Source organism: Salvelinus namaycush, chromosome 12 (genome assembly GCF_016432855.1).
Source record: "Salvelinus namaycush isolate Seneca chromosome 12, SaNama_1.0, whole genome shotgun sequence".
Classification (NCBI taxonomy): Eukaryota; Metazoa; Chordata; class Actinopteri; order Salmoniformes; family Salmonidae; genus Salvelinus; species Salvelinus namaycush.
Window position 1 is genome coordinate 43393392 of NC_052318.1, and position 22940 is coordinate 43416331.

A 22940-nucleotide genomic window follows, 5' to 3' on the forward strand; every position below is an offset into this window, starting at 1 on the left:
TTTAACGATCACACACACACACAGTTGTACTATATATTGGTATGAGCTACTGTATTGGTAGTACAATTGATACTAGGTTGAATATATGCAGGTTAGGATAACATAATAATTCCAGTTTGAAAATAGACAAATTCATGGGACCAGCGCCGTTGCTCATTCTACAGGATTAGCATTGAAAAAATGACCCGCGGTCGGGGAATCAAGTAATAAAGTTGCTGTAGATCATTTTTAAAACTTTGAAATGAATAGAATGACAGTAAAGCAGTTATGCTATGTGTTTGCTGAGTAGTTAGCCGAAATTCACAACGTTTCTCACTTTGATGGCGAAATTTCTGTTCTGCTGAAACTCACTTCCAGCAATTTTAGCTCGCATTGCTGGTCCCATTGTTTAGAATTCTTCCGCATTCATGCAAAGAGTTATGGGATATTAGAATTCTCTTGTCCTAACTTGGGTATCTTCAACCTAGACCTGATATAGACATGAAATGTGAGAGGTGACTTGTCTGCTTGACTGTTTTTCCAGTGACTGAACTGATAGACTTGTGCTGTTCCAGCGTGCTGCCAGGAGGGGGCACCAACACAGAGCTGGCCCTCCACTGTCTGCATGAGGTGCAGGGAGACATTCTGGTGAGCAGTACAACAGTATGGTTGGTACCTGAGCTCAGCTCAAATTGAAGACAATGTTGATTCAGGGCAACTTATGGTATACGTTGTGTGTTGTGTCCCTAGGCTGCACTTGATTTACTGTTAGTCAGGGGAGACTTTCGTTCCTCAACACACCCTTTGTGTGACTATCACTACCCAGGTACCCAATTTGATACTCTGAAAAGTGGAATGAAGATAAACGAGTTATGAATATTGACGCACATTTCAAGACTATTCAATTATGTTCTTTGATGTTTACATGTTTAGTTCAAGCCATGCCATACATGCTACTAATACTTTAACTTCTCGTCATAAAACCTATGGCTGACAGGGTCAGATGATTGGAGTCCTCAAGAGAAGAAACTATTTCGTAAAGCGCTGCTCACCCATGAGAAGGACTTCCAGCTTATTCACAGTGTGGTAAGAGAATCATAATATTGAAATGCCCAAATACACTGACTGTACAAAACATTAAGAACACCTTCCTAATATTGAGTTGCAACCCCATTTTTGCCCTCAGAACAGCCTCAATTTGTCGGGGCCTGGACTCTACAAGGTGTCGAAAGCGTTCCACAGGGATGCTGACCCATGTTGACTCAAATGCCGTTGACTCAAATGCCGTTGTGTCAAGTTGACTGGATGTCCTTTGGGTGTTGGACCATTCTTGATACACATAGGGAAACTGTTGAGCGTGAAAAACCCAGCAGCGTTGCAGTTCTTCACACAAACCGGTGAAGCCTGGCACCTTCTACCATACCCCGTTCAAAGGCACTTAAATATTTTGTCTTACCCATTCACCCTCTGAATGGCACATACACAATCCATGTCTCAATTGTCTCAAGGCTTAAAATTATTTAAGCTGTCTCCTCCCCTTCATCTACATTGATTTGAAGTGGATTTAACAGGAGACATCAATAAGGGATCGTAGCTTTCACCTGGATTCACCTGGTCAGTCTATGTCATGGAAAGAGCAGGTGTTCATGTTTTGTACACTCAGTGTATACTTGTAATGTCGTGCTGCCATTGGACAGGGTATAGACAGAGAAGGAAGACTGAAGAAATGGCATTGACCTGACAGTTGTCTCACACTGAAGTTACAGACTAAGTCCGTGACGCAGTGTGTGGAGTACTACTATGCGATGAAGAAGCTCAAGAAGTTCAAGCAACGCAGTCGAGGATCAGACAAAAAGGAAGCAGTTGGTGAAGAGCCTGTGAGTTTAGTGTAGTATAGTATTGTGTATAGTATAGTATTGTGTATAGTGTATAGTATTGTGTAGTATAGTATTGTGTGTAGTATAGTATTGTGTATGGTATAGTGTATAGTATTGTGTATGGTGTAGTATAGCATAGTATTGTGTGTAGTATATTATTGTGTATAGTGTAGTATAGTATTGTGTACAGTGTAGTATTGTATAGTATTGTACAATATGTATCAAACCTCCTATACAGTACAAACCGTTTTAGGTTTACAGAAACAGATTTACTGACTATGTCAAACAAGTCGGCCAATATTTTCCAGTTAAATAATTTCCACTTCCTGTATATCAGCAGATGGAGTCACCTGGCTGTTCTGAGGACAACCATGTGGGACGGAGAGGGCCCAGGAGGACACTTACTAAACCAGGGAACAGGACTAAAGGGGTACAGGAGGAGCAGACTACCACAGGAGGTGCTTTGGAGTACATCTGTCGAGAGTGTGGGCGGTCAGTGGAACTTCACTAAAACGATGCCAGGGACACATCGCAATGATATCGCAAAACATTTCTGTCTTGTTGAGCATTCCCTTGGTTAATTAATCCAGGATGACATGTTGACCCCCCTCTATTTCTGAGCACCTTTGATCGCTCTCACGTCATCATACTGACATGTATAATTCTGTCCCCCTCCAGGGTATTTGACAAGGTGAAGAGTCGTAGTGCTCATATGAAAACCCACCGGCAGCAGGAGAGGGAGTGGCTGACCAGGTATGTCTGGCCTATGGGCTGCCCTGCAGACAACCTTCATCAAGGAGTTCCAGGTCAGGACTCTGCCAAGGTGCCTTTACTCTACTGTACGAGAGGAATCCTCTATAGTACATAGTGGTGAGCACAGGACTGTTTCAGTTACTGACATGTCAAGTATACGTCGAAATGTTACACATGACCGAAATTCACTCACTATGAATTCATATTGGCAGGTATTTATTGAAAATCACTTCAAAATAATGTTTAACTATAGAAAGCAACGACAATTGACATGTTTTTTTTTCTCTCCAGAAAACTTACCCTACTTACTATAAGGTTTAGAACTTTATGTGATGTTGCATTCATGTTCCTTTGTCATTCTCTGTTGTTGGACAACTGGTTCTGTTATTGTTGGTTCACATTGTCCTAAAGTTTCTAAACAACATGCTCTTTTTAAGCAACCTGAAATCCTTGCTAAAAGGTCCTGTGGTTTTAATTACATTTGTGTCAATATGAAAGCCAAAGTTTGCCTGGTATGCTCAATTGAATAATCCATTGTAAAAGAATTCAGTTATTATTGGAGTTATTACTCTTTGTATACAACTACAAGACATTGACAATTGGTTATAAAAAATGAATATGAATCAGGGTTAGATCCTGGGCAGCTGAGAACAGAGAATGTATTTACTGAACTGTGGCCCGCTCCTCACAAACAGTTTTGGCCTGAGTTTAACACTTCTGGATTGGATCTTGTGTTATGTTCTTTAAGTTAAAATTCTTGATGAACAATCCACTAGTTCAGGAAGAGTACGGCCTTTACCTGACTGGCATGTCCTCTATGTGAGAGTGTTGATGAAAGTTAAACTTGTCTCACTCAGGTGTTTTAAAATAAATGTGTTTGTCTGAACAATGTTGTTTTCAACCATTCCTTTAATTACAACAGTTTTTCACAGTTAGTGTTTGAGACGCTTCTCATTTCTAAATCGACATCATGCTGCAATTACTGTACAAGCTTCTCATTTGAACCAGTGTTTTTACTTTATGCAAACCAAGAATAACATGCATTTCTGTTGCCATTCAACAAGAGTGACCGTACATCTACAACTTCTCACACCTTTACACATAGGCTACATATTTCTGAAAGCACTTTACAACGATGTATGATGTAAACCACAACTCAAATGTAGATATGTAGGCCAGACACTATTTTACATGTAAATACAGACGCTACACGAGTGTGTCTTTTGAGTCCAGTAGCTGTATTATTTGCTTTGCCTTGTCGTTGATTTTTCAAACTCTTCACCTAGATGAGTTGAAGTCCGATAAATCTTGGGCATGAATGGATGGATCTTTTCTCAGAGGCCTATGCACAACATAGTTCTTTACTTTAGAAAATAAGGTATGTAGACTGATCACAACTTCTCCCCTCCCACCCAAGCCTTGCTCTTGTAGGACACTAAAGACTGATACAGAGTCTGCTTGGCTCCATTCCTGTCACTGCCCCTCTCTTCTTGCCCCGTAGACCCTCCCATCAGTTTCTCCACATAGTCGCTGTTCTGGTGAAGGAATAGAATATGATCTAAATGATGGGGCCCCAGAATGGCCCTGCGTTGAGCAACAGTAGTCTCTCTAGGAGCAAAGGCCCTGTCTGCAGGGACAGCAGTAGCAGGGATAGCCAGAAATGTGCGGGCAAGTCTGGCCACGGCAGGGAAGCGATGCTCCTTAGAGCGCCACCAGTGGAGAGGTGACAGGCTGCGTTTGCACAGCGGCTCTGCAATGTAGTTCTCCAGCTGTTGGTGGATCTCAGGCATTCGCTCAGTGGGATCCTCTCCAAGCAGTATGTCGTACATGCTTTTGGCCACATGACTCACTTGCCTATAAGCAGGGGGCTGCAGGTCTCCTTTTAACAGGCTAGACAGTCCTGCTACTCTCCTGGGACCATTTCCAGCACTGCAGCGCGAGCCTTCACCCAGTCCCTCTCCACTGACCTGTGACGGGGCAGTCTGGGACAGCCTCTTTAACTGTTGCTGCAGCACAATAATGTCCCCCTCTTCATTTGATTCACAGGACACAGGTGAATCCAGAGGAGCGATGGTTGACTGTGAGTGATCCAATCCCCGATTCCTCACTTCCTTTTCCCTTCCCTCTTCGCCATCCTCATCCTCGCCTCCTTTGTCACACTCTCTGCTCATTTCCTCCACCTCTATTTGTGCTTGAGCAGATAATAGTTCCTTGACCTTGTCGTGCAGCCTACTACGTGCATGTGGGCTGAGGAAGCGCAGCTCCTTAAACCTCGGGTCCAGGAATGAGGAGAGGACGGCAGGGCTGTCCAGTAAGGCTTCCTCTTCACCCAGTCTCCACTGTCGCTCCATCCCTGACCGCACCGTCTCCATTACTCCCCGAGCCACAGGGCAGCTGGTCTCTGCGATGTGTTGCTCTAGGACACGAGATACGCCATGCAGGCACGGCATAAGGGCGGAGATGGACAAATTGATGTCCTCGCTCAAGAAGGAGGCAGCGATGCGCACGGTCTTAAGTACTGGCACCAGTTCCTGGAGGAGACGCCACTGGTGGTCCGCTAAATTTGGAGCAGCTTTCTGCTCCTCGAGAACTGAGCTCACCACCCACTTCAGCTCGAGCAGACTCTCACACATGTCGATAGCAGTTGCCCAGCGCCCTGGGTCATCCAGCACTAGACAAGCGCCTGCCTTATTCGCCGCCTCTGCCTTGTGGATCAGAGCGGCGGCAGCAGGTGCGTCATGCTGGAAATGTGAGATAATCCTGCGGGCCTCCGCAAGAGCCTGTCTGACAGGTTCCATCCATAGTCCGTCCTGGATGCAGAGTTTGAGGGCTTCCCCTGCACAGTGTAACGCTACCCAGCCTTCTGGGAGATCCTGAGGTGATTGGTGTGGTCCAGCAGTACGATTAACTTTTTCTTTCGGGACTCCCATATTCTCAGTCCCTCTGGCCTCTGAGATCCTGGGAGTGTCATGTACAACACAGAAAACAGAGCTCTGGGGAAGATGGAATTCAGAGAGAACTGCCTTCAGCGTGTCCCCAAATTGAAGGAAACCTCTTTCACAAATCTTCTCTCTGATATCGGGCATGGGACAGGTCTGCAGCACACAACGGGCCAAGCGCCAGTCTTTGTCAACAAAATGTGCACTTACAGTGAAGAAGAGCCGACCGCCTGCTCCCACCGCACAACCTGCTACGGACTGCCAGTACTCAGTGCAAAGTGTTATGCAACGTGGAGCCAGGCCAGACTGAAGATACTGCTGCAGGTGCCGTTTCAGAACATCATAGTGATGCCAAAGAAGGCTGCCAAGCTGAGAGGGAGACGGCACTGGGTACTGTGGTTCTAAGCAGCTCAATAGAAGACGAAATCCCCTCTCCTCCACCACAGACAGTGGTTGCAAGTCCCTGTACACCATTTCCAATATTAGGTCAGTCAGAACCCCAGTACGCTTGCCATTGGATTCTTTGGTGGTGATACCACTACGGTTGGTATCACCAAAGTTGTTGTTCTCACTGTATAGTAATCCAGTATTTGAGTTTGACGGTTCCAGATCTTGGCTGGTGACAGGGATTGCATTGGCACCGCCTCCTACATCTAGGGGAGGAGCACATGTGATTCGGGCACGTTTGGCCGTCCCTTGTTCAGGAGATAAGTCAGCATCCTGCTGCTCCTCTTTTACAACTATGTGCAAATCTGTCTGGAACATGCATGTGTTGGCTGTGGCAGATGTAGTAGAGATGTTGCAGGGGAATCCGGGCTGGGCCATTGGCTGGAGTGATGTAGCTGGAATCGGGGCCCCGGCCACTGCTGTGTTATCAAGTACAGGTGGTGCGTTGTCGCGTATATTATGTTTGCGGACAAGGTGTTCCCTCATAGTCGTAGTGCTATTGTGAAAAGACAACTGCCTCTTGCATATATTACACTCAACATACATCTCATTAAGCTGGATGTAGTAATTCCAAACGGTTGACTTGCGCCTATCCAGAACCAGTCCTGTTGCTCCCCGTTCCCCCCTTCTCCTCAAATTTGGGGCCAGACTGCTGGACAGGGGGTACCCTCGGAAATCCATGTTAGAGTTGTCGGAGATCACTGGAATAGAAGATAAAAAACATTTTTGTTCAGTGTTTGTTTAAATTGTGTTTTGTTACATAGCTTCCAAATATTAAGATGTACAAATAATTGCCATATAACTCGATCAGTAGCCTACTACACAGTAACAACAACAACTCATTCAAAATGGCACAGCAAACATTGTTGGATTATGATACACCATCATTTTTGGCATGCATTGAGATTTTCTTTTCTATATATATAAAAACAGAATAATGACCTCAAGATGTTCTCCTGACTGAAATATTTTCACCGCCAAGGAGTTTGAGCCCAGGAGTTTAGGAACCTGTCTCAATTCAGACTAGGGACCGTTGATCACCTGAGATAAACAATTATGTCCAACCAGCCACTAATTATCTAGAGTCCAGAATAATTTGAATATGGAAAATAAAACATTCACACAAATATAAGAACCCCACGTGAATACCTTCATAAAATTACGGCGCCCGTTGTTTCTCTATCAACAGCTGGAGACCTTTGACCCGTAAAGGATCAAATACTTTGGGTTATAGTCTAACGTTCATGCGCTCCAGATAAGCTCTTAAAAACGAGAAACCGTCAAATAACCAAATACAATTTTGCCCAAATGAACGCATATATGATATCCTAAAATACCTGTGTTTTCCCCCCCCGCAAATGGTATTGCAAGCGTATATTGCTGTGATGGTAGGAAAAGCTTTGCTCACAATGAGAACAGTAAACTATGCTTTTTTTAGCATCCAATTTAAAGCCAAAACGTCTATGTAAACTTCAACTGAGTGGTTGATAGTCCTCCATTGTTTGTAGTAATATTTCGGTGATACGCGCAATGACACAAATGTATCCAGAATTATTCTTCCTACAACAATGTATCACAGCAGGAGCGTATTCATTATGGAACCCGTTTACCGAAACAGATGGTACGAAATGGGATTTGTCCAATAGAAACTGTCGTTTGCGGTTTCCGTTTGTAGTAAACGGTTTCTGTTGCAAAGCAATTTGCAACAGACGAAACGCCCAGTGCTGCCTACCATCACGTGTTTTTATGACAGATCACCTGATTTGTACTTCCGGCTTCAGTGTGACGTGACCGTATAATAACAACGGATGTGACGCGTGGCTAAATGTAAATACAGAGCTTACTGTGTTCTGCATTGCGTACCACGCACAATTTCCAGAGCTAACGAATAATACATTGTTTAAAAAATATGGATAATTCTGGGAAAGAGAAGGAGGCTTTGGCTCTCATCGCTGAGGCTGATAAAAAGAGGAAATCCTCACGAGGATTTGGGGCGTTGTTCGGGTATGTGCCTACTAAGTTTAGCTATCCTAGTTAGCTTGTCTATTTGAATTGTATTAGCTACCTACTACTAATTCAAATCCCCATCCCATAAGTATTTTAACATCAAAGTATGGACCTACGAAAATACTCACCTAAGAATAACTATATATACGGTGACGGTAACGTTGGCTAACTAGTTATGCTACACCAAATTGTGAACAACAGGGAGTATTCAGTCAAATATTCCCTTTTCATCTAGCCTGGTTATATCGAATTTTTGCCTTGTTAGTTCATTGCCATGCCAAACATGTTTGGTATTGATATGTAGTATTCGTAAGGTCTAAACAGCATTATCTGTGTATTTCTCCAGAGGTTCATCCCGGAAATATGAGGAAGCGTGTGACATGTATGTGAGGGCAGCAAACATGTTCAAAATGGCCAAAAATTGGAGTGGTAAGATTTGGTTCGAGTTTTATAGTGGATATTTAGAACACGAGGGATTGTGTTGGATGTAACCAACCTAATATTGGTTCACATTTTGTTCCAGCTGCTGGCAACGCATTCTCCCAAGCAGCACACCTCCATCTGCAGATGGACAACAGACTTGATGGAGCCATCAATTTACTTAATGCAGGCAATGCTTTCAAAAAAGCAGACCCACAAGGTACATCCCATTTTTACTAAAGAGATTACAATTGCATTATCAAAATTATAGTTGGGTTTATGGAACAGACATTAAATATAAATTGTATTATATCCTCAAGGGTTGAACAATGTGTGCCACTGTATATGCCCTATTACAGTGGTCACCAACCTTTTCTGAGTCAAAATACAAGCCGAGATCTACCGCTCTGATTTTTTTATTAACACGACTTAAAAAATGTAAGCCTATGCAACATTAACCAATTAAAAACAGTACTGTAGCAATGAGGTTTGTGCAGTAAGCTATAGGCCCAATACATTAACACCACATACTAGCTTTGCTTAAATTTTCCTGCCAATGCATTGTTGTTCAGGACATAAAAAATATATATATTTCAAAATTTGAGGTAGGCTATATGATCACACCAGTAATAGATCTATTGTTGTATTACTTGTGAGGCACAGCTGAGTGAGCATACATTTAAATCATTTGCTTTTTATTTTACTGGGCAGATGGTGCCTGGATCTGATGGTCAGTCTCAGCGGAGGGAGAGAGCAGGAGACTGAGGGTCCGTCTCTCAACATCCCTCTGTTCTCCCTTTCCTCCACTGACACTGACCAAAAAGGGACACCGTCTTCCAGCTGATGGTGAAACTCGAGTCGCACCGCATTATTTCTGTCTCATGCACAAATTCATGTTGTTACTCTTATGAACAGAGAAAGTGAAATATTCCTTGATATTAAAAAAGACCCAAACCCGCTAATAATAACAACGCAAGCCTATAGATACACTTTCCTACTCGTTCATTACTGCTGCACTGCTTGTTGTAGCGCTGAGTGGAAATAGAAAGAACGTGCATTTTATGGCTTATAAGTGTTGAGTAGAAGGTGTTGACAGTGCTGAGTAAGAACTTAAACATGAACTCACTCATTAAAAACAGCAGCTCTTTGCTGTATTCGTTGACAGTCTCTCTAGTCATGGTTTTAAACGTTTTGAAATCTCACAGTATAAATGTTGCGGTAGATTTCTTTTATGCCTGCTACGTTACTGCAGACTCGGTCATCTGAGCAATCTGATTGGCCATGGATGGCATAGTGCACTTGATTTCCTCTCCAGGCCCACCGGGAAGGCAGAGTTTGTACCTTCAGACACATGAAATGGCAACAGTTTGCCTACCTGGCGCACAGGGCAGCTGAATTGGCTGCACCTACCACCAACAGCCTGAGACCAATAAAAAAAAATAGGAACACAAGGCTTTATCGTTGGATTTTTGACAGAAATGTTTGGCGATCGACCGGTTGGTGGCCATTGCCCTATTAGAATCCTACACTGAAGATCCAAGGTAAACAGTGATTCCTGTGTGGCTTTGATTCCATTTGAATGTACTTTTCATCTCCACAGAGGCCATCAACTGCCTGAACCAAGCCATTGAAATTTACACAGACATGGTGAGAAGCTAGGAGTATTTCTGCATTTACTACACAGTGTAACAAATAACTAAATATCAAGCCTGCTCAATGATAGTGCCTAGTGTTCAGGAGCACTAGCTGTATGGTGTTGATCATTATTCCACCTCTTCTGGTCTGCAGGGCCGTTTCACCATTGCAGCCAAACACCACATATCTATTGCTGAGATCTACGAGAGTGAGCTGTTAGACGTTGATAAGGTCAGTTACCAGAGCATTATAGTGTTGTATCCTGTAATGTACTGTTTTTTTTAATCGATCTTTCACATATTTCAGCCTTTGATATTAATGAGAGGCCATGACTAGTAAATGTGCATCTTTAATCCACAGGCCATTGCTCACTATGAACAGGCAGCAGATTATTACAAAGGGGAGGAGTCAAACAGGTGTTTCAATGTTCTGGCATAATCTCTTATGGTTTTATTGATCTAATCCATCCCACTTTTCATACATTTATTTTAGTGTTTTGTGAATGTCTTTTGAACTGGTTCTTTTCCTGCCAATCTAATTTTAGTGCTGCAAATAAGTGCCTTTTGAAAGTGGCCACATATGCTGCCCAACTGGAACAGTACCAAAAAGCCATTGAAATTTATGAACAGGTGTGTATTTAACCATGCATGTGTATTAAATTACCGATTAACTGCTATAGTGGGCTTTCCCAATTACCTTTTTCTGAGTTTGTTTTTGTGTGATGCTTAGATCGGAACTTATGCAATGGACAGCGTCCTGTTGAAGTATGGCGCTAAAGACCACTTCTTCAAAGCAGCTCTTTGTCACTTCTGTGTGGACATGCTTAATGCAAGGGTGAGTCTTTATTTTCTCCTACCTACACTTTAACACTTTGCCTCTATGTAGTAGTTTTGACTTTGCCCTGATCTCTTGTCTACCGTCAGCTGTCTGTACAGAGATATGAGGAAATGTTCCCAGCCTTCTCAGACGCTAGAGAATGCAAACTGGTTAAGGTAGGTCTATTATTAAATCATGGGTCACTATGTTTGTGTTTTTTGTATTTCTGCTTTATTTTCTAAGTTAAACAGCTCTTTGAATGGCTTTAAATCTGAGTGGATATAAAAGCAAACATGACACATTTTTAATGAGGGATAAGTATTGTGACGGTGTACAATAAAATGTCTTCTGCTGTAATTTTAACAGAAACTTCTAGATGCATATGAGGAACATGATGTGGATGCATTCACTGATGCGGTAGGTTTTTCTCATGCCATTCCATGATGACAGAATGACATGTTTTAAATTATGTTTGTCCATTAAACCAGTTCTCCTTCTCTAACAGGTGAAAGACTTTGACTCCATCTCAAGATTGGATCAGTGGAACACCACTATGTTACTTCGGATCAAGAAACAAATACAGGATGATGAGAGCGACCTTCGCTAATCCTTCCCTCTGCCAATCCATCAGAACACACCTGGAAGTTTACCGCTATATATATCATGTCACATTCCTGAATAACTTTCCATTTTTCTCTCTGGCTGGTCTCATCCTTTAATCACAGGCATTGAACCCTTTAAATGCGTGTTTCCTGTCTATCCACTTATCAATCTCTGATGTGTTTTCAAGCAATAAGGGTCCTGGCCCAGACCCCCAAAGATAAACTACTGGCAAAATCCTGTGTAGAATAGCACCAGGTAGATAAAGAAGTGTAGCTATCCCATCCAAATAAGATGGATAATTACCTGAGACTAAACATTGTCGTAGTTTATTTCTTGTCATGTGTTGTTTTCTGTCACAGTAACTCCGCGTCACTCTCAAAGTGCTCATGCTTTTAGGTAATGTACGTCCTGGACATTTCCAGAGGCAACATTATATAGTACTGGAACATACTGTCATTAACTGGTTTGTTAAACAGTCTTTCCGTTGTAAAATGTCAAGGCTTCTAATTTACTTATTTGAAGTATGTTGGGCATTGCTCAATGCTGCTCTTGTTTTACACAATAGGAACGTCATCAGCCAAAGAAGTTTTCGTTGGGCATCTTATATTGGGTTTAGACTTTGGAAGAGATGGTACACATTTTTCAACTCTGGAAGAGTATACATTATTTCAGAGGAGTCTGCTAGCAGCCATTCCCTTTTTAATCATTATTTATTGATCTCTTAAATGTTAACCTGTTGAATTTTGTTTTATTATCCAATAGATACTATTTATATGTTGTCATTCCAAAGGAAATCGCTTTAAATTCCCACACAGGGAGATAGATTTACCTCAGTGCTATGGGTAGAACTAAGATGATTCCTAGCAGCCTGCCCATGTGCATAAAGGTGGTGGCTTATTACAATCTTGCACATAACCATTTTTAATTTATTTCCCATCTTGATTATTCTTTGATTAAATATTTTGTTTAAAATGATCTTGTAGCTTGATTTAATAAGAGGTAACGCGTAGTATACAGTTGAAGTCGGAAGTTTACATACACTTAGGTTGGAGTCATTAAAACTCCACAAATTTCTTGTGAACAAACTATATATAGTTTTGGTAAGTTGGTTAGGACATCTACTTTGTGCAAGACACAAGTAATTTTCCCAAGAATTGTTTACAGACAGATTATTTCACTTATAATTCACTGTCACAATTCCAGTGGGTCAGAAGTTTACATACACTAAGTTGACAGTGCCTTTAAACAGCTTGGAAAATTCCAGAAAGTGATGTCATGGCTTTAGAAGCTTCTGATAGGCTAATTGACATAATTTGAGTCAATTGGAGGTGTACCTGTGGATGTATTTCAAGGCCAACCTTCAAACTCAGTGCCTCTTTGCTTGACATTGTGGGAAAATCAAAAGAAATCAGCCAAGACCTCAGAAAAAAATTGTAGACCTCCACAAGTCTGGTTCATCCTTAGGAGCAATTTCCAAACACCTGAAGGTACCACGTTCATCTGTACAAACAATAGTACACAAGTATAAACACCATGGGACCACACAGCCGTCATACTGCTCAGGAAGTGAGACACGTTCTGTCTCCTAGAGATTAACGTACTTTGGTGTGAAAAGTGCAAATCAATCCCAGAACAACAGCAAAGGACCTTGTGAAGATGCTGGAGGAAACATGTACAAAAGTATCTATATCCACAGTAAAACGAGTCCTATATCGACATAACCTGAAAGGCCGCTCAGCAAGGAAGATGCCACTGCTCCAAAACCGCCATAAAAAAGACAGACTGGTTTGCAACTGCACATGGGGACGAAGATCATACTTTTGGAGAAATGTCCTCTGGTCTGATGAAACAAAAATAGAACTGTTTGGCCATAATGACCATCGTTACGTTTGGAGGAAAAAGGGGGCTTGCAAGCCGAAGAACACCATTCCAACCGTGAAGCATGGGGGTGGCAGCATCATGTTGTGGGGGTGCTTTGCTGCAGGAGGGACTGGTGCACTTCACAAAATAGATGGCATCATGTGGCAGGAAAATTATGTGGATATGTTGAAGCAACATCTCAAGACATCAGGCAGGAAGTTAAAGCTTGCTCGCAAATGGGTCTTCAAAATGGACAATGACCCCAAGCATACTTCCAAAGTTGTGGCAAAATGGCTTAAGGACAAGAAAGTCAAGGTATTGGAGTGGCCATCACAAAGCCCTGACCTCATCCTATAGAACATTTGTGGGCAGAACTGAAAAAGCATGTGCGAGCAAGGAGGCCTACAAACCTGACTCAGTTACACCAGCTCTGTCAGGAGGAATGTGCCAAAATTCACCCAACTTATTGTGGGAAGCTTGTGAAAGGCTACCTGAAACGTTTGACCCAAGTTAAACAATTTAAAGGCAATGCTACCAAATACTAATTGAGTGTATGTAAACTTCTGAACCACTGGGAATGTGATGAAAGAAATAAAAGCTGAAATAAATAATTCTCTCTACTATTATTCTAACATTTCACATTCTTAAAAAAAAGCGGTGATCCTGACTGACCTAAGACAGAGAATTTTTACTAGGATTAAATGTCAGGAATTGTGAAAAACTGAGTTTAAATGTATTTGGCTAAGGTGTATGTAAACTTCCGACTTGAACTGTATATCCATTACACATTAGTCAAACATCTGTATTACAGCGCAACAGATTAAACAGAAGGATGATGATAGTTAATGATCCTGCTTCATTTCATTTACAGAATGGTTTTTAACCTAATTCACAGGGTTAGCAGAGATTCAACAAATAATGAAATGTTTTACCTATTGCGTTACATTGCCATGCATTCTGTGTTTTGTTTTTATGCAAAATGAATACAAAATGAATACAAAATCTGGCTTTCTTATTCTCTACCTTGTTTCTGTCATGCTCTTTTATGGTTAAAGAGATATACAGTACCAGTCAAGTTTAGACACACATACTCATTCAAGGGTTTTTCTTTATTTTTACTAAAGTAGAATAATAATGAAGACATCAAAACTATGAGATAACACATATGGAATCATGTAGTAACCAAAAATGTGTTTAAAGTAGCCACCCTTTGCCCTGATGACAGCTTTGCACTCTTGGCATTCTCTCAACCAGCTTCACCTGGAATGCTTTCCCAACAGTCTTGAAGGAGTTCCCACATATGCTGAGCACTTGTTGGGTGCTTTTCCTTCACTCTACGGTCCAACTCATCCCAAACCATTCCAATTGGGTTGAGGTTGGGTGATTGTGGAGGCCAGGTCATCTGATGCAGCACTCCAGCACTCTCCTTGGTCAAATAGTCAATGTCCTGTTTAAAAACAAATGATAGTCCCACTAAGCGCAAACAAGATGGGATGGCGTATCGCTGCAGAATGCTGTGGCAGCCATGCTGGTTGGACTCATCAGACCAAAGGACAGATTTCCACTGGTCTAATGTCCATTGCTCGTGTTTCTTGGCCCAAGCAAGTCTCTTCTTCTTATTGGTGTCCTTTAGTAGTGGTTTCTTTGCAGAAATTCAACCATAAAGGCCTGATTCACGCAGTCTCCTCTGAACAGTTGATGTTGAGATGTGTCTGTTACTTGAACTCTGAAGCATTTATTTGGGCTGCATTTTCTGAGGCTGGTACCTCTAATGAACTTATCCTCTGCAGCAGAGGTAACTCTGGGTCTTCCTTTCCTGTGGCGGTCCTGATGAGAGCCAGTTTCATCATAGCACTTGATGGTTTTTGCGACTGCACTTGAAGAAACTTTCAAAGTTCTTGAAGTTTTCCTGATTGATGGACTGTCATTTCTCTTTGCTTATTTGTTCTTCCCATAATATGGATTTGGTCTTTTACCAAATAGGGCTATCTTCTGTATACCACCCCTACCTTGTCACAACACAACTGATTGACTCAAACGCATTAAGAAGGAAAGACATTCAACAAATTAACTTTTAAGAAGGCACACCTGTTAATTGAAATGCATTCCAGGTGACTACCTCATGATGCTGTTTGAGAGAATGTGCAAAGCTGTCAAGGCAAAGGTTGGCTACTGTTGAAGAATCTCAAAGATAAAATATATTTTGATTTGATTTGTTTGACACTTTTTTGGTAACTACATGATTCCATATGGGTTATTTCATAGTTTTGATGTCTTCACTATTATTCTACAATGTAGAAAATAGCAAAAATAAAGAAAAACCCTTGAATGAGTAGGTGTGTCCAAACTTTTGACTGGTACTGTATATACTTATTGAAGGCTCACCCCACATGTTCTGACATTACCAATTAAGGACAGGAGCAATTACTGAGGTATTGAGTTACTTGTCTGCTTCATGTGATAAGTAATAAACAGTGAAGTCTGCCTTGCCAACACATCTGACTACGGTCTGATGTCTAAAAAAGTAGGTCAATTAAATGCACAAACATTGTTTCATTAAAATCTGGTATTGGGGTGGGACACTGTTGGAGCGTGGTGGGTGAAGGTGGGTTGGATTTGGTAGGGGATCAGTGTGTGTTTTGCTCTCTACCTGTTTGTCTGTAATAATCTTTAAAAATTGACTAATAAAAAAAACATGAACAAGCATTGTTCTCTCAGTGGACATTGCTGTGCAAATTGTTTTATTTGTTCTTAATAAATTAGGGGCTCTATTTAATCTATCACTGAAGCGTTACAGATTCCGCAGTAGAAATGTAAAGGTAATTTTGAGCCGACATACGCAGCGTTTACCATGAATGCAGTCTCAGCTAAAGCCGGAACATTGCCTTTAAATTTCAATCACGCTGTAAAGCTGAACTTTGCAACGCGGATTGAATAGAGCCCTCTGGCTTTAGTCAACAGTAAATGTTGCCTATTTTGTAATGTAGTGTTTGTTAACTACAAAGTCATCTTTAATCATCCTCTTCTTCCTCCTCCTCTTCGTCCTCACCCAGGCCCTCTGTCTCTTCTTGGGCAGCCCTCTGCTCCTCCAGGGTTGCTTTCAGGGCCTGCTCTTCTTCCAGACTGGGGTCCAGGGACTCTGTGATCTCTGGCCCACTGGGGTATTCTCTCTGGGGCATTGTTGGAACAGTTGGGATGTACCCTTCCCCTGCAAATTTCAGGCCCCAACCAATGTAGATGTTCTCAAACTTCCTAAATTAGGAAACAAAAAAAAACATATTTATTTGATTGGGGATATTGTCTGTATCCCACAGTTATAATAATATATAATACATTATCCCTACAAAGTTCTAAAAATAAATAAATGACACTCAATCTTACTTTCCACTGGCATAAGTATAAGCCCCTGGCCAGAGGTTTGAGCGCAGCACTGCAATAGCAAACTGAGAGATGAGGGTGGAGGACATCTTGGAGCTCCAGGGAGGGGTGTTGGTAGTCTCTGAAATGCAGTTGAAAGGAGTTTAACACATAGAGAGGAATGATCATAATAGACATGCCACCAGCATGGAGTGAAAATGTAGGCCAACCAACTGACTGAGAATAGACCAATGATTATATATGAATGGACAAAGCCATCGCTCACGTGACACCATTAATTCCTATGTGAAGACTCAATAGCGCATTGAAGCCAAATGAAGTTGGTTAAGATGGCGTCTCATGGAGACATAAAATGCGCAGTTTGAGCTGAAAAAGGCTATAAGGATACGCCTGACGCCCAAACTGATATTTAATGTCAGAATTTATTAAAAATTAGGTTAGGGTCTGGGTTAAGGGTTTGGTGAAGGTGAAGGTTTCGTCTAGTTTCGTCTAGTAATGACAAAAAATATACACTGCTCAAAAAAATAAAGGGAACACTTAAACAACACAATGTAACTCCAAGTCAATCACACTTCTGTGAAATCAAACTGTCCACTTAGGAAGCAACACTGATTGACAATACATTTGACATGCTGTTGTGCAAAAGGAATAGACAACAGGTGGAAATTTTAGGCAATTAGCAAGACACCCCCAATAAAGGAGTGGTTCTGCTGGTGGTGACCACAGACCACTTCTCAGTTCCTATGCTTCCTGGCTGATGTTTTGGTCACTTTTGAATGCTGGCGGTGCTTTCCCTCTAGTGGTAGCATGAGACGGAGTCTACAACCCACACAAGTGGTTCAGGTAGTGCAGCTCATCCAGGATGGCACATCAATGCGAGCTGTGGCAAGAAGGTTTGCTGTGTCTGTCAGCGTAGTGTCCAGAGCATGGAGGCGCTACCAGGAGACAGGCCAGTACATCAGGAGACGTGGAGGAGGCCAACAACCCAGCAGCAGGACCGCTACCTCCGCCTTTGTGCAAGGAGGAGCAGGAGGAGCACTGCCAGAGCCCTGCAAAATGACCTCCAGCAGGCCACAAATGTGCATGTGTCTGCTCAAACGGTCAGAAACAGACTCCATGAGGGTGGTATGAGGGCCCGACGTCCACAGGTGGGGGTTGTGCTTACAGCCCAACACCGTGCAGGACGTTTGGCATTTGCCAGAGAACACCAAGATTGGCAAATTCGCCACTGGCGCCCTGTGCTCTTCACAGATGAAAGCAGGTTCACACTGAGCACATGTGACAGACGTGACAGTCTGGAGACGCCGTGGAGAACGTTCTGCTGCCTGCAACATCCTCCAGCATGACCGGTTTGGCGGTGGGTCAGTCATAGTGTGGGGTGGCATTTCTTTGGGGGGCCGCACAGCCCTCCATGGGCTCGCCAGAGGTAGCCTGACTGCCATTAGGTACCGAGATGAGATCCTCAGACCCCTTGTGAGACCATATGCTGGTGCGGTTGGCCCTGGGTTCCTCCTAATGCAAGACAATGCTAGACCTCATGTGGCTGGAGTGTGTCAGCAGTTCCTGCAAGAGGAAGGCATTGATGCTATGGACTGGCCCGCCCGTTCCCCAGACCTGAATCCAATTGAGCACATCTGGGACATCATGTCTCGCTCCATCCACCAACGCCACGTTGCACCACTGACTGTCCAGGAGTTGGCGGATGCTTTAGTCCAGGTCTGGGAGGAGATCCCTCAGGAGACCATCCGCCACCTCATCAGGAGCATGCCCAGGCGTTGTAGGGAGGTCATACAGGCACGTGGAGGCCACACACACTACTGAGCCTCATTTTGACTTGTTTTAAGGACATTACATCAAAGTTGGATCAGCCTGTAGTGTGGTTTTCCACTTTAATTTTGAGTGTGACTCCAAATCCAGACCTCCATAGGTTGATAAATTTGATTTCCATTGATAATTTTTGTGTGATTTTGTTGTCAGCACATTCAACTATGTAAAGAAAAAAGTATTTAATAAGAATATTTCATTCATTCAGATCTAGGATGTGTTATTTTAGTGTTCCCTTTATTTTTTGAGCAGTGTATATAATTAAAAAACATCTAACTAGGCCTTCATTACTCCGGCATGGTGTTTTTTCAACTAAATCAGTGAACTAGGCCTTTATTATTCCTGGTGACAGCACTCTATGAGCAGGTCAATATTTTTCCTCAATCCCCCTCCCTCGCCCGTTGGCGGATATTTCTCGACAGCACCCCCAAACCATGTAGTCGGTGTAAGCGTCAGCTGTGTCCTTATAGCAGAGTTTCTAAACCCAAAGACAAAACATTGCCAGACTTCTGGGAATGCTTGCGAAGCAGACTTAGCAGACCAGGGTTTGGGGTTTGAGAGGTCAATGAGAAGTGAAAAATTCTTCCTTAGTTGTGAATTTTCTCGAAATCTAAAGGCACAACCTAGATTTGAGCCAATGTCATATGCATTTGAACATGTTATTACTCCAACCTTGTGAAAGTGACACGTTTTTATTTTCATCAAAAATGAGTGCCTTTGATTTGACGGCTTGCACATTCTGTGTTTCTAGCTAGCCAACGTCGCCATGACATCGCCTACAAGTTTGATCAGGGATTTCTATTGGAGAGCAGTTTAAGCCTATCTTCATACCGTACTGTCTTTGCTTATTGTCTCTTCTATTTGGAGCTACTCCAGGAAGTGACGTTGCAGGCTAGCTCAGTGCTGCCCCTTCTCATTGAGTACCTCAAGTTGAAGACCGACCGGGGTACTGCAGGCTGCCATTAGCAACTAAATTATAACTTCTTCTCTGTGCGATTTAAAAATAATTGGTTCAAGGACATACATCTGGTGTATTAGAAGCAATTATTGGTACCATGATTGTCTTAAAATGTTGTATTTATTTACATGAAGATTGACATATTTCCATTCACTATAATGGGGATCATGTTTTGTGCAAACAATGCCTTCAGTACCGCGGTCGGACTTTAACTTCCGTGGCTTCAATGAGAGGGGGCAGTTGTTCTCCTCTGGAATAGACTGACCTGCATCCTCAGAGAGTGGAGTGAGGAGGGGAGGCCCCACCTCTGGATCAGGCTCATCAGGCTCCTCCTCCTTCTCCTCTTCATCTGCTTCCTCCTCAAAGTCATCCTCAGGCTTGTCAGCCAGGTTCACCCACACACAGCGACCCTAGGAGAGGCCATGTGATTATTTTCAGGGCACAAAAAATGGCTTATCAGAATCACATTAGAAAATTAATTTGTTTGAGTGTTACCTGTTGAAGGATGTGCTGGACATGATGCACCCAGGTGGATAGAGATTCTGCCATTTCAGGAACAGGAATTCCCTCAAAGTCAGAATTCTCTTCAAAGCTGTCTCGGGCTCCCTCCTCTTCCTCCTCACCTTCCTCCTCTGCAAACTGATAGAACCCGAGGGGACTGACCTGTGTGCCGGCAGAGATTCGAGCAATTTGGGCTCGCAAATAGTTGGCCTCATTGCCAGGAAAAGGAGGATAGCTGATGATGGGGGCATCCAGTCTCCCTGTGAAGAATTTGCGGATGTGGCGTGCGGCTGTGATCTGGGTGGGAGTGACAGTGGGCAGCTTCACCCAGGGAAGGCCGGGCTCTCTGCACACAAAGTAAGTAAACTTGTTCACACCTGTGCGATTGTCCTCCTTTGGCACCACAGGCGGGGGCTTGAAGGTGGATCTTGGGAGCGTATCAATCTAAAATGCAAAGTCATCATAAACTTTTCATACTAGAAGAAACGTAATATGAAAGCAACATACTGTAAGACAGCTATTTTTTCAGTAACTCACCACTTCCACCACATCAGCTTCCTCATCATCATCCCGAGGTTCTCCATCTCTTTCCTCGTCTTCCACTGTTTCCTCATTACCCTCTTCCTCCTCCTCCCCCTCTCTGTACTCGCACTCAGCAACGAGATAGTTGCCCTCTGTGCCCAGGATCTTGCCCCAAAGTCGGCAGCGCACTAGTGGTTGGGAATCCACCAGCTGCTTGAGTGCCAGGAAGACCCTCAGCATCTCCTCTCTACCCAGTCCCACTCCAGCCTGCTCCAGGAAGAAGCCAAGCTCACTCACATTGGGGAGCGGTGTTTCTACCTAATGAGACACAGACAAGTTGAAATAATTATTGATTACACTATACAACTTGCTCATTCATTCCCCAAATCAGTCTTGGTAAAGTGAATGTGCAAGGACCTTGGTCATTTCTTCTCTTACCAGTTCCTCCTCTTGTTCTCCATCATCACCCCCTCTCCGTGAAAACAGTAACCTCTGCTGCTCAGCCAAGAGCTGTGCAGCCGTTGCCAGTGGCATGTCTCTCAAGGTGCTCTGCTTGTCCTGCAGCAATTCCTGCTTCACCTCACGGCTCATGTCTTCAATTATGTCAACCACATTTTCTGGACGCTCATCCATCACCTTGGTCAGTAATCGTGAAAGATGGTCATAGCTGGAAAGGTTGGAGAACAGTGTCATACTCACTTAACTAGCACGCTACCTTCACTATCCACTATGGCAATCATTCAAATACTCACAGGTTGAGGTTGCTTTTTGTACTATTCTTGAGCATAAAGGCCTTGAAGCAGATCGCTGTGTGCTCCCTTTGGTCGTTCAGTGCTCCCTCTGCCATTTTTCTTGCGTTCCTAACAACTCAACAAAAAACGGTCCTGTTGTAAAACAGATTACTGTTCTCGACGCACCAGTGTCGTGGTTAAGTTCAGGTTGTTTATCAACACTTTTCCCAAACGTTAAAACTTCCAAAATCTCAAACGATAGGCATCGGGGGTATGCTAGCTATCCAAGTTCTTGTTCTTCACCAGTAAAAAAACACCACGAGCAGCCCGTTGCTAAGGTAAACAATACTGTTGCTGTGCTCGTGGTACTTTGCTATGCATAGAATGTCCATCAAGTGGCAGCACATCCATCACCCCTGGCACTGCTGACCTGCAAAACTCTAAAACTGATCCTTAGCTTACCCTCACTAAACCCTTAACTCTGACCCTAACCAATTCTGAAATGAAATGTCAGTTTGCAGGTCAGGTGTGTCTGTATAGCCTTTCCCTCCTAAAACAGTCTTCTGTTTTCTGTTCTGTTCTGTTCTTCAGCATTCTCAATCAAAAACCGTAAATAAAGGTTGAATTCATGTCCACCTTTGACAGAGAGCTGATCAGTATATGCATAGGCTATACGTTGTTTGTTTCAAATTGGCCACAATTAAAAGACATGGGACAAATATAACAAACAAAAAGCTGTTTTCTTTTTTTCTCATGACAGAGATTTTCTATTAAGGCCTTCCAAAGAAAAATCTATTACATTTTAGTAAATATTTTTCCCACTAGATTGCCCCAGTGCATCAGGCAATTTCGACAAATACAAAACTAAGGACACATAACATAGATATTTTGGGATGAACAAGAATCAGTGTCTACTTTCAATATGTTCATGGTGTTAAGAGCCAGTACAAATATAGAGGTGCAGTCACAATTTTCCAATTGTTCATCCTCAGTTTATAATATTGTTCTTTACGCCCTTCCTCAGATGGAGCATAATTCTGCATTTCCTGTGCCAGTCTCACGATGACCACTTTTAATTGGTCAGTGACATCTGAAGGATCGGTAGGTGTCTCCTTCATTGGCTCCCACTGTCTCTATAGGGTCCGGAGTGGGGTTTTCTTCCACTACTGGCAAATCCACCTGGTAGAAACATAATTAATTTGAGTTATATTATATGCCATCTATCTACAGTATATCTAATAATATTTCAGCATGGCTGTTATGAGTGTCATTTTGAGGGGATACCCAGAGTGACTGTAGATTATTCTGCTCGTTATCGGTTGCAAGATACCAGTTGTGTCATTAAATCTATACCTTTTCAAAACTTTCACATGAATACAACCAACCACTGTACCAGAGACAAAAAATTATAGGATTACCTGCAAAATTGTGTCTGCAGTTTCCTTTCGTCTAACGGGGGCTGCTTCTCCTTCCTCCATGGGCGCCTCTTCCTCTTTGTATTTGGCACAAACTGCTGGACTGGTGGCTCTGGCTCTTTCAGCTGTGCTGGAAAAGGTTCTGCTTGTACCGGATGGGGTGCGAAGGTTGCAACAGGTGGGATTGTTGCAATCAACCTGGTCTCAGAGCATTTCGTATTATTCTGTACGTAAATCTGATACATTTTGGAATGATATGTAACGTTTCATATAGT

The 22940-nt window shown here is 42.8% G+C and overlaps 3 protein-coding genes across 6 annotated transcripts; 1 reads left to right on the forward strand and 2 right to left on the reverse strand.

The window, feature by feature from the left end:
* Window positions 1-2819: 2819 nt before the first annotated feature.
* Window positions 2820-7562, reverse strand: LOC120057273 (E3 SUMO-protein ligase ZBED1-like). Of its 4 annotated transcripts, XM_039005828.1 has the most exons (3): window positions 7145-7562; window positions 6938-7036; window positions 2820-6696 (listed from the first exon to the last, which is right to left on the reverse strand). In XM_039005828.1, exon 3 carries the CDS (start codon window positions 6674-6676, stop codon window positions 4001-4003), a length of 2676 nt encoding a protein of 891 aa, XP_038861756.1. In that variant the 5' UTR covers window positions 6677-6696; window positions 6938-7036; window positions 7145-7562; the 3' UTR covers window positions 2820-4000. The 4 variants fall into 4 exon arrangements, with proteins under 4 accessions (XP_038861756.1, XP_038861758.1, XP_038861755.1 ...); XM_039005830.1 differs by lacking the exon at window positions 6938-7036 and having other exon boundaries at window positions 7333-7562; XM_039005827.1 differs by lacking the exon at window positions 6938-7036.
* A 253-nt stretch (window positions 7563-7815) lies between these two features.
* Window positions 7816-12451, forward strand: LOC120057275 (alpha-soluble NSF attachment protein-like). The gene is made up of 11 exons (XM_039005831.1): window positions 7816-7999; window positions 8349-8431; window positions 8526-8642; window positions 10023-10069; window positions 10211-10288; window positions 10418-10473; window positions 10602-10686; window positions 10787-10891; window positions 10981-11049; window positions 11240-11290; window positions 11379-12451. The coding sequence occupies exons 1-11, from the start codon at window positions 7905-7907 to the stop codon at window positions 11478-11480; spliced, it is 888 nt and encodes a 295-aa protein (XP_038861759.1). The 5' UTR covers window positions 7816-7904; the 3' UTR covers window positions 11481-12451.
* Window positions 12452-16347: 3896 nt separating this feature from the next.
* Window positions 16348-21366, reverse strand: LOC120057567 (radial spoke head protein 6 homolog A-like). Its single transcript, XM_039006150.1, has 7 exons — window positions 21272-21366; window positions 20958-21186; window positions 20547-20837; window positions 19992-20441; window positions 19762-19906; window positions 16718-16835; window positions 16348-16588 (listed from the first exon to the last, which is right to left on the reverse strand). Exons 1-7 carry the CDS (start codon window positions 21364-21366, stop codon window positions 16348-16350), a joined length of 1569 nt encoding a protein of 522 aa, XP_038862078.1.
* Between the last annotated feature and the right edge of the window lie 1574 nt (window positions 21367-22940).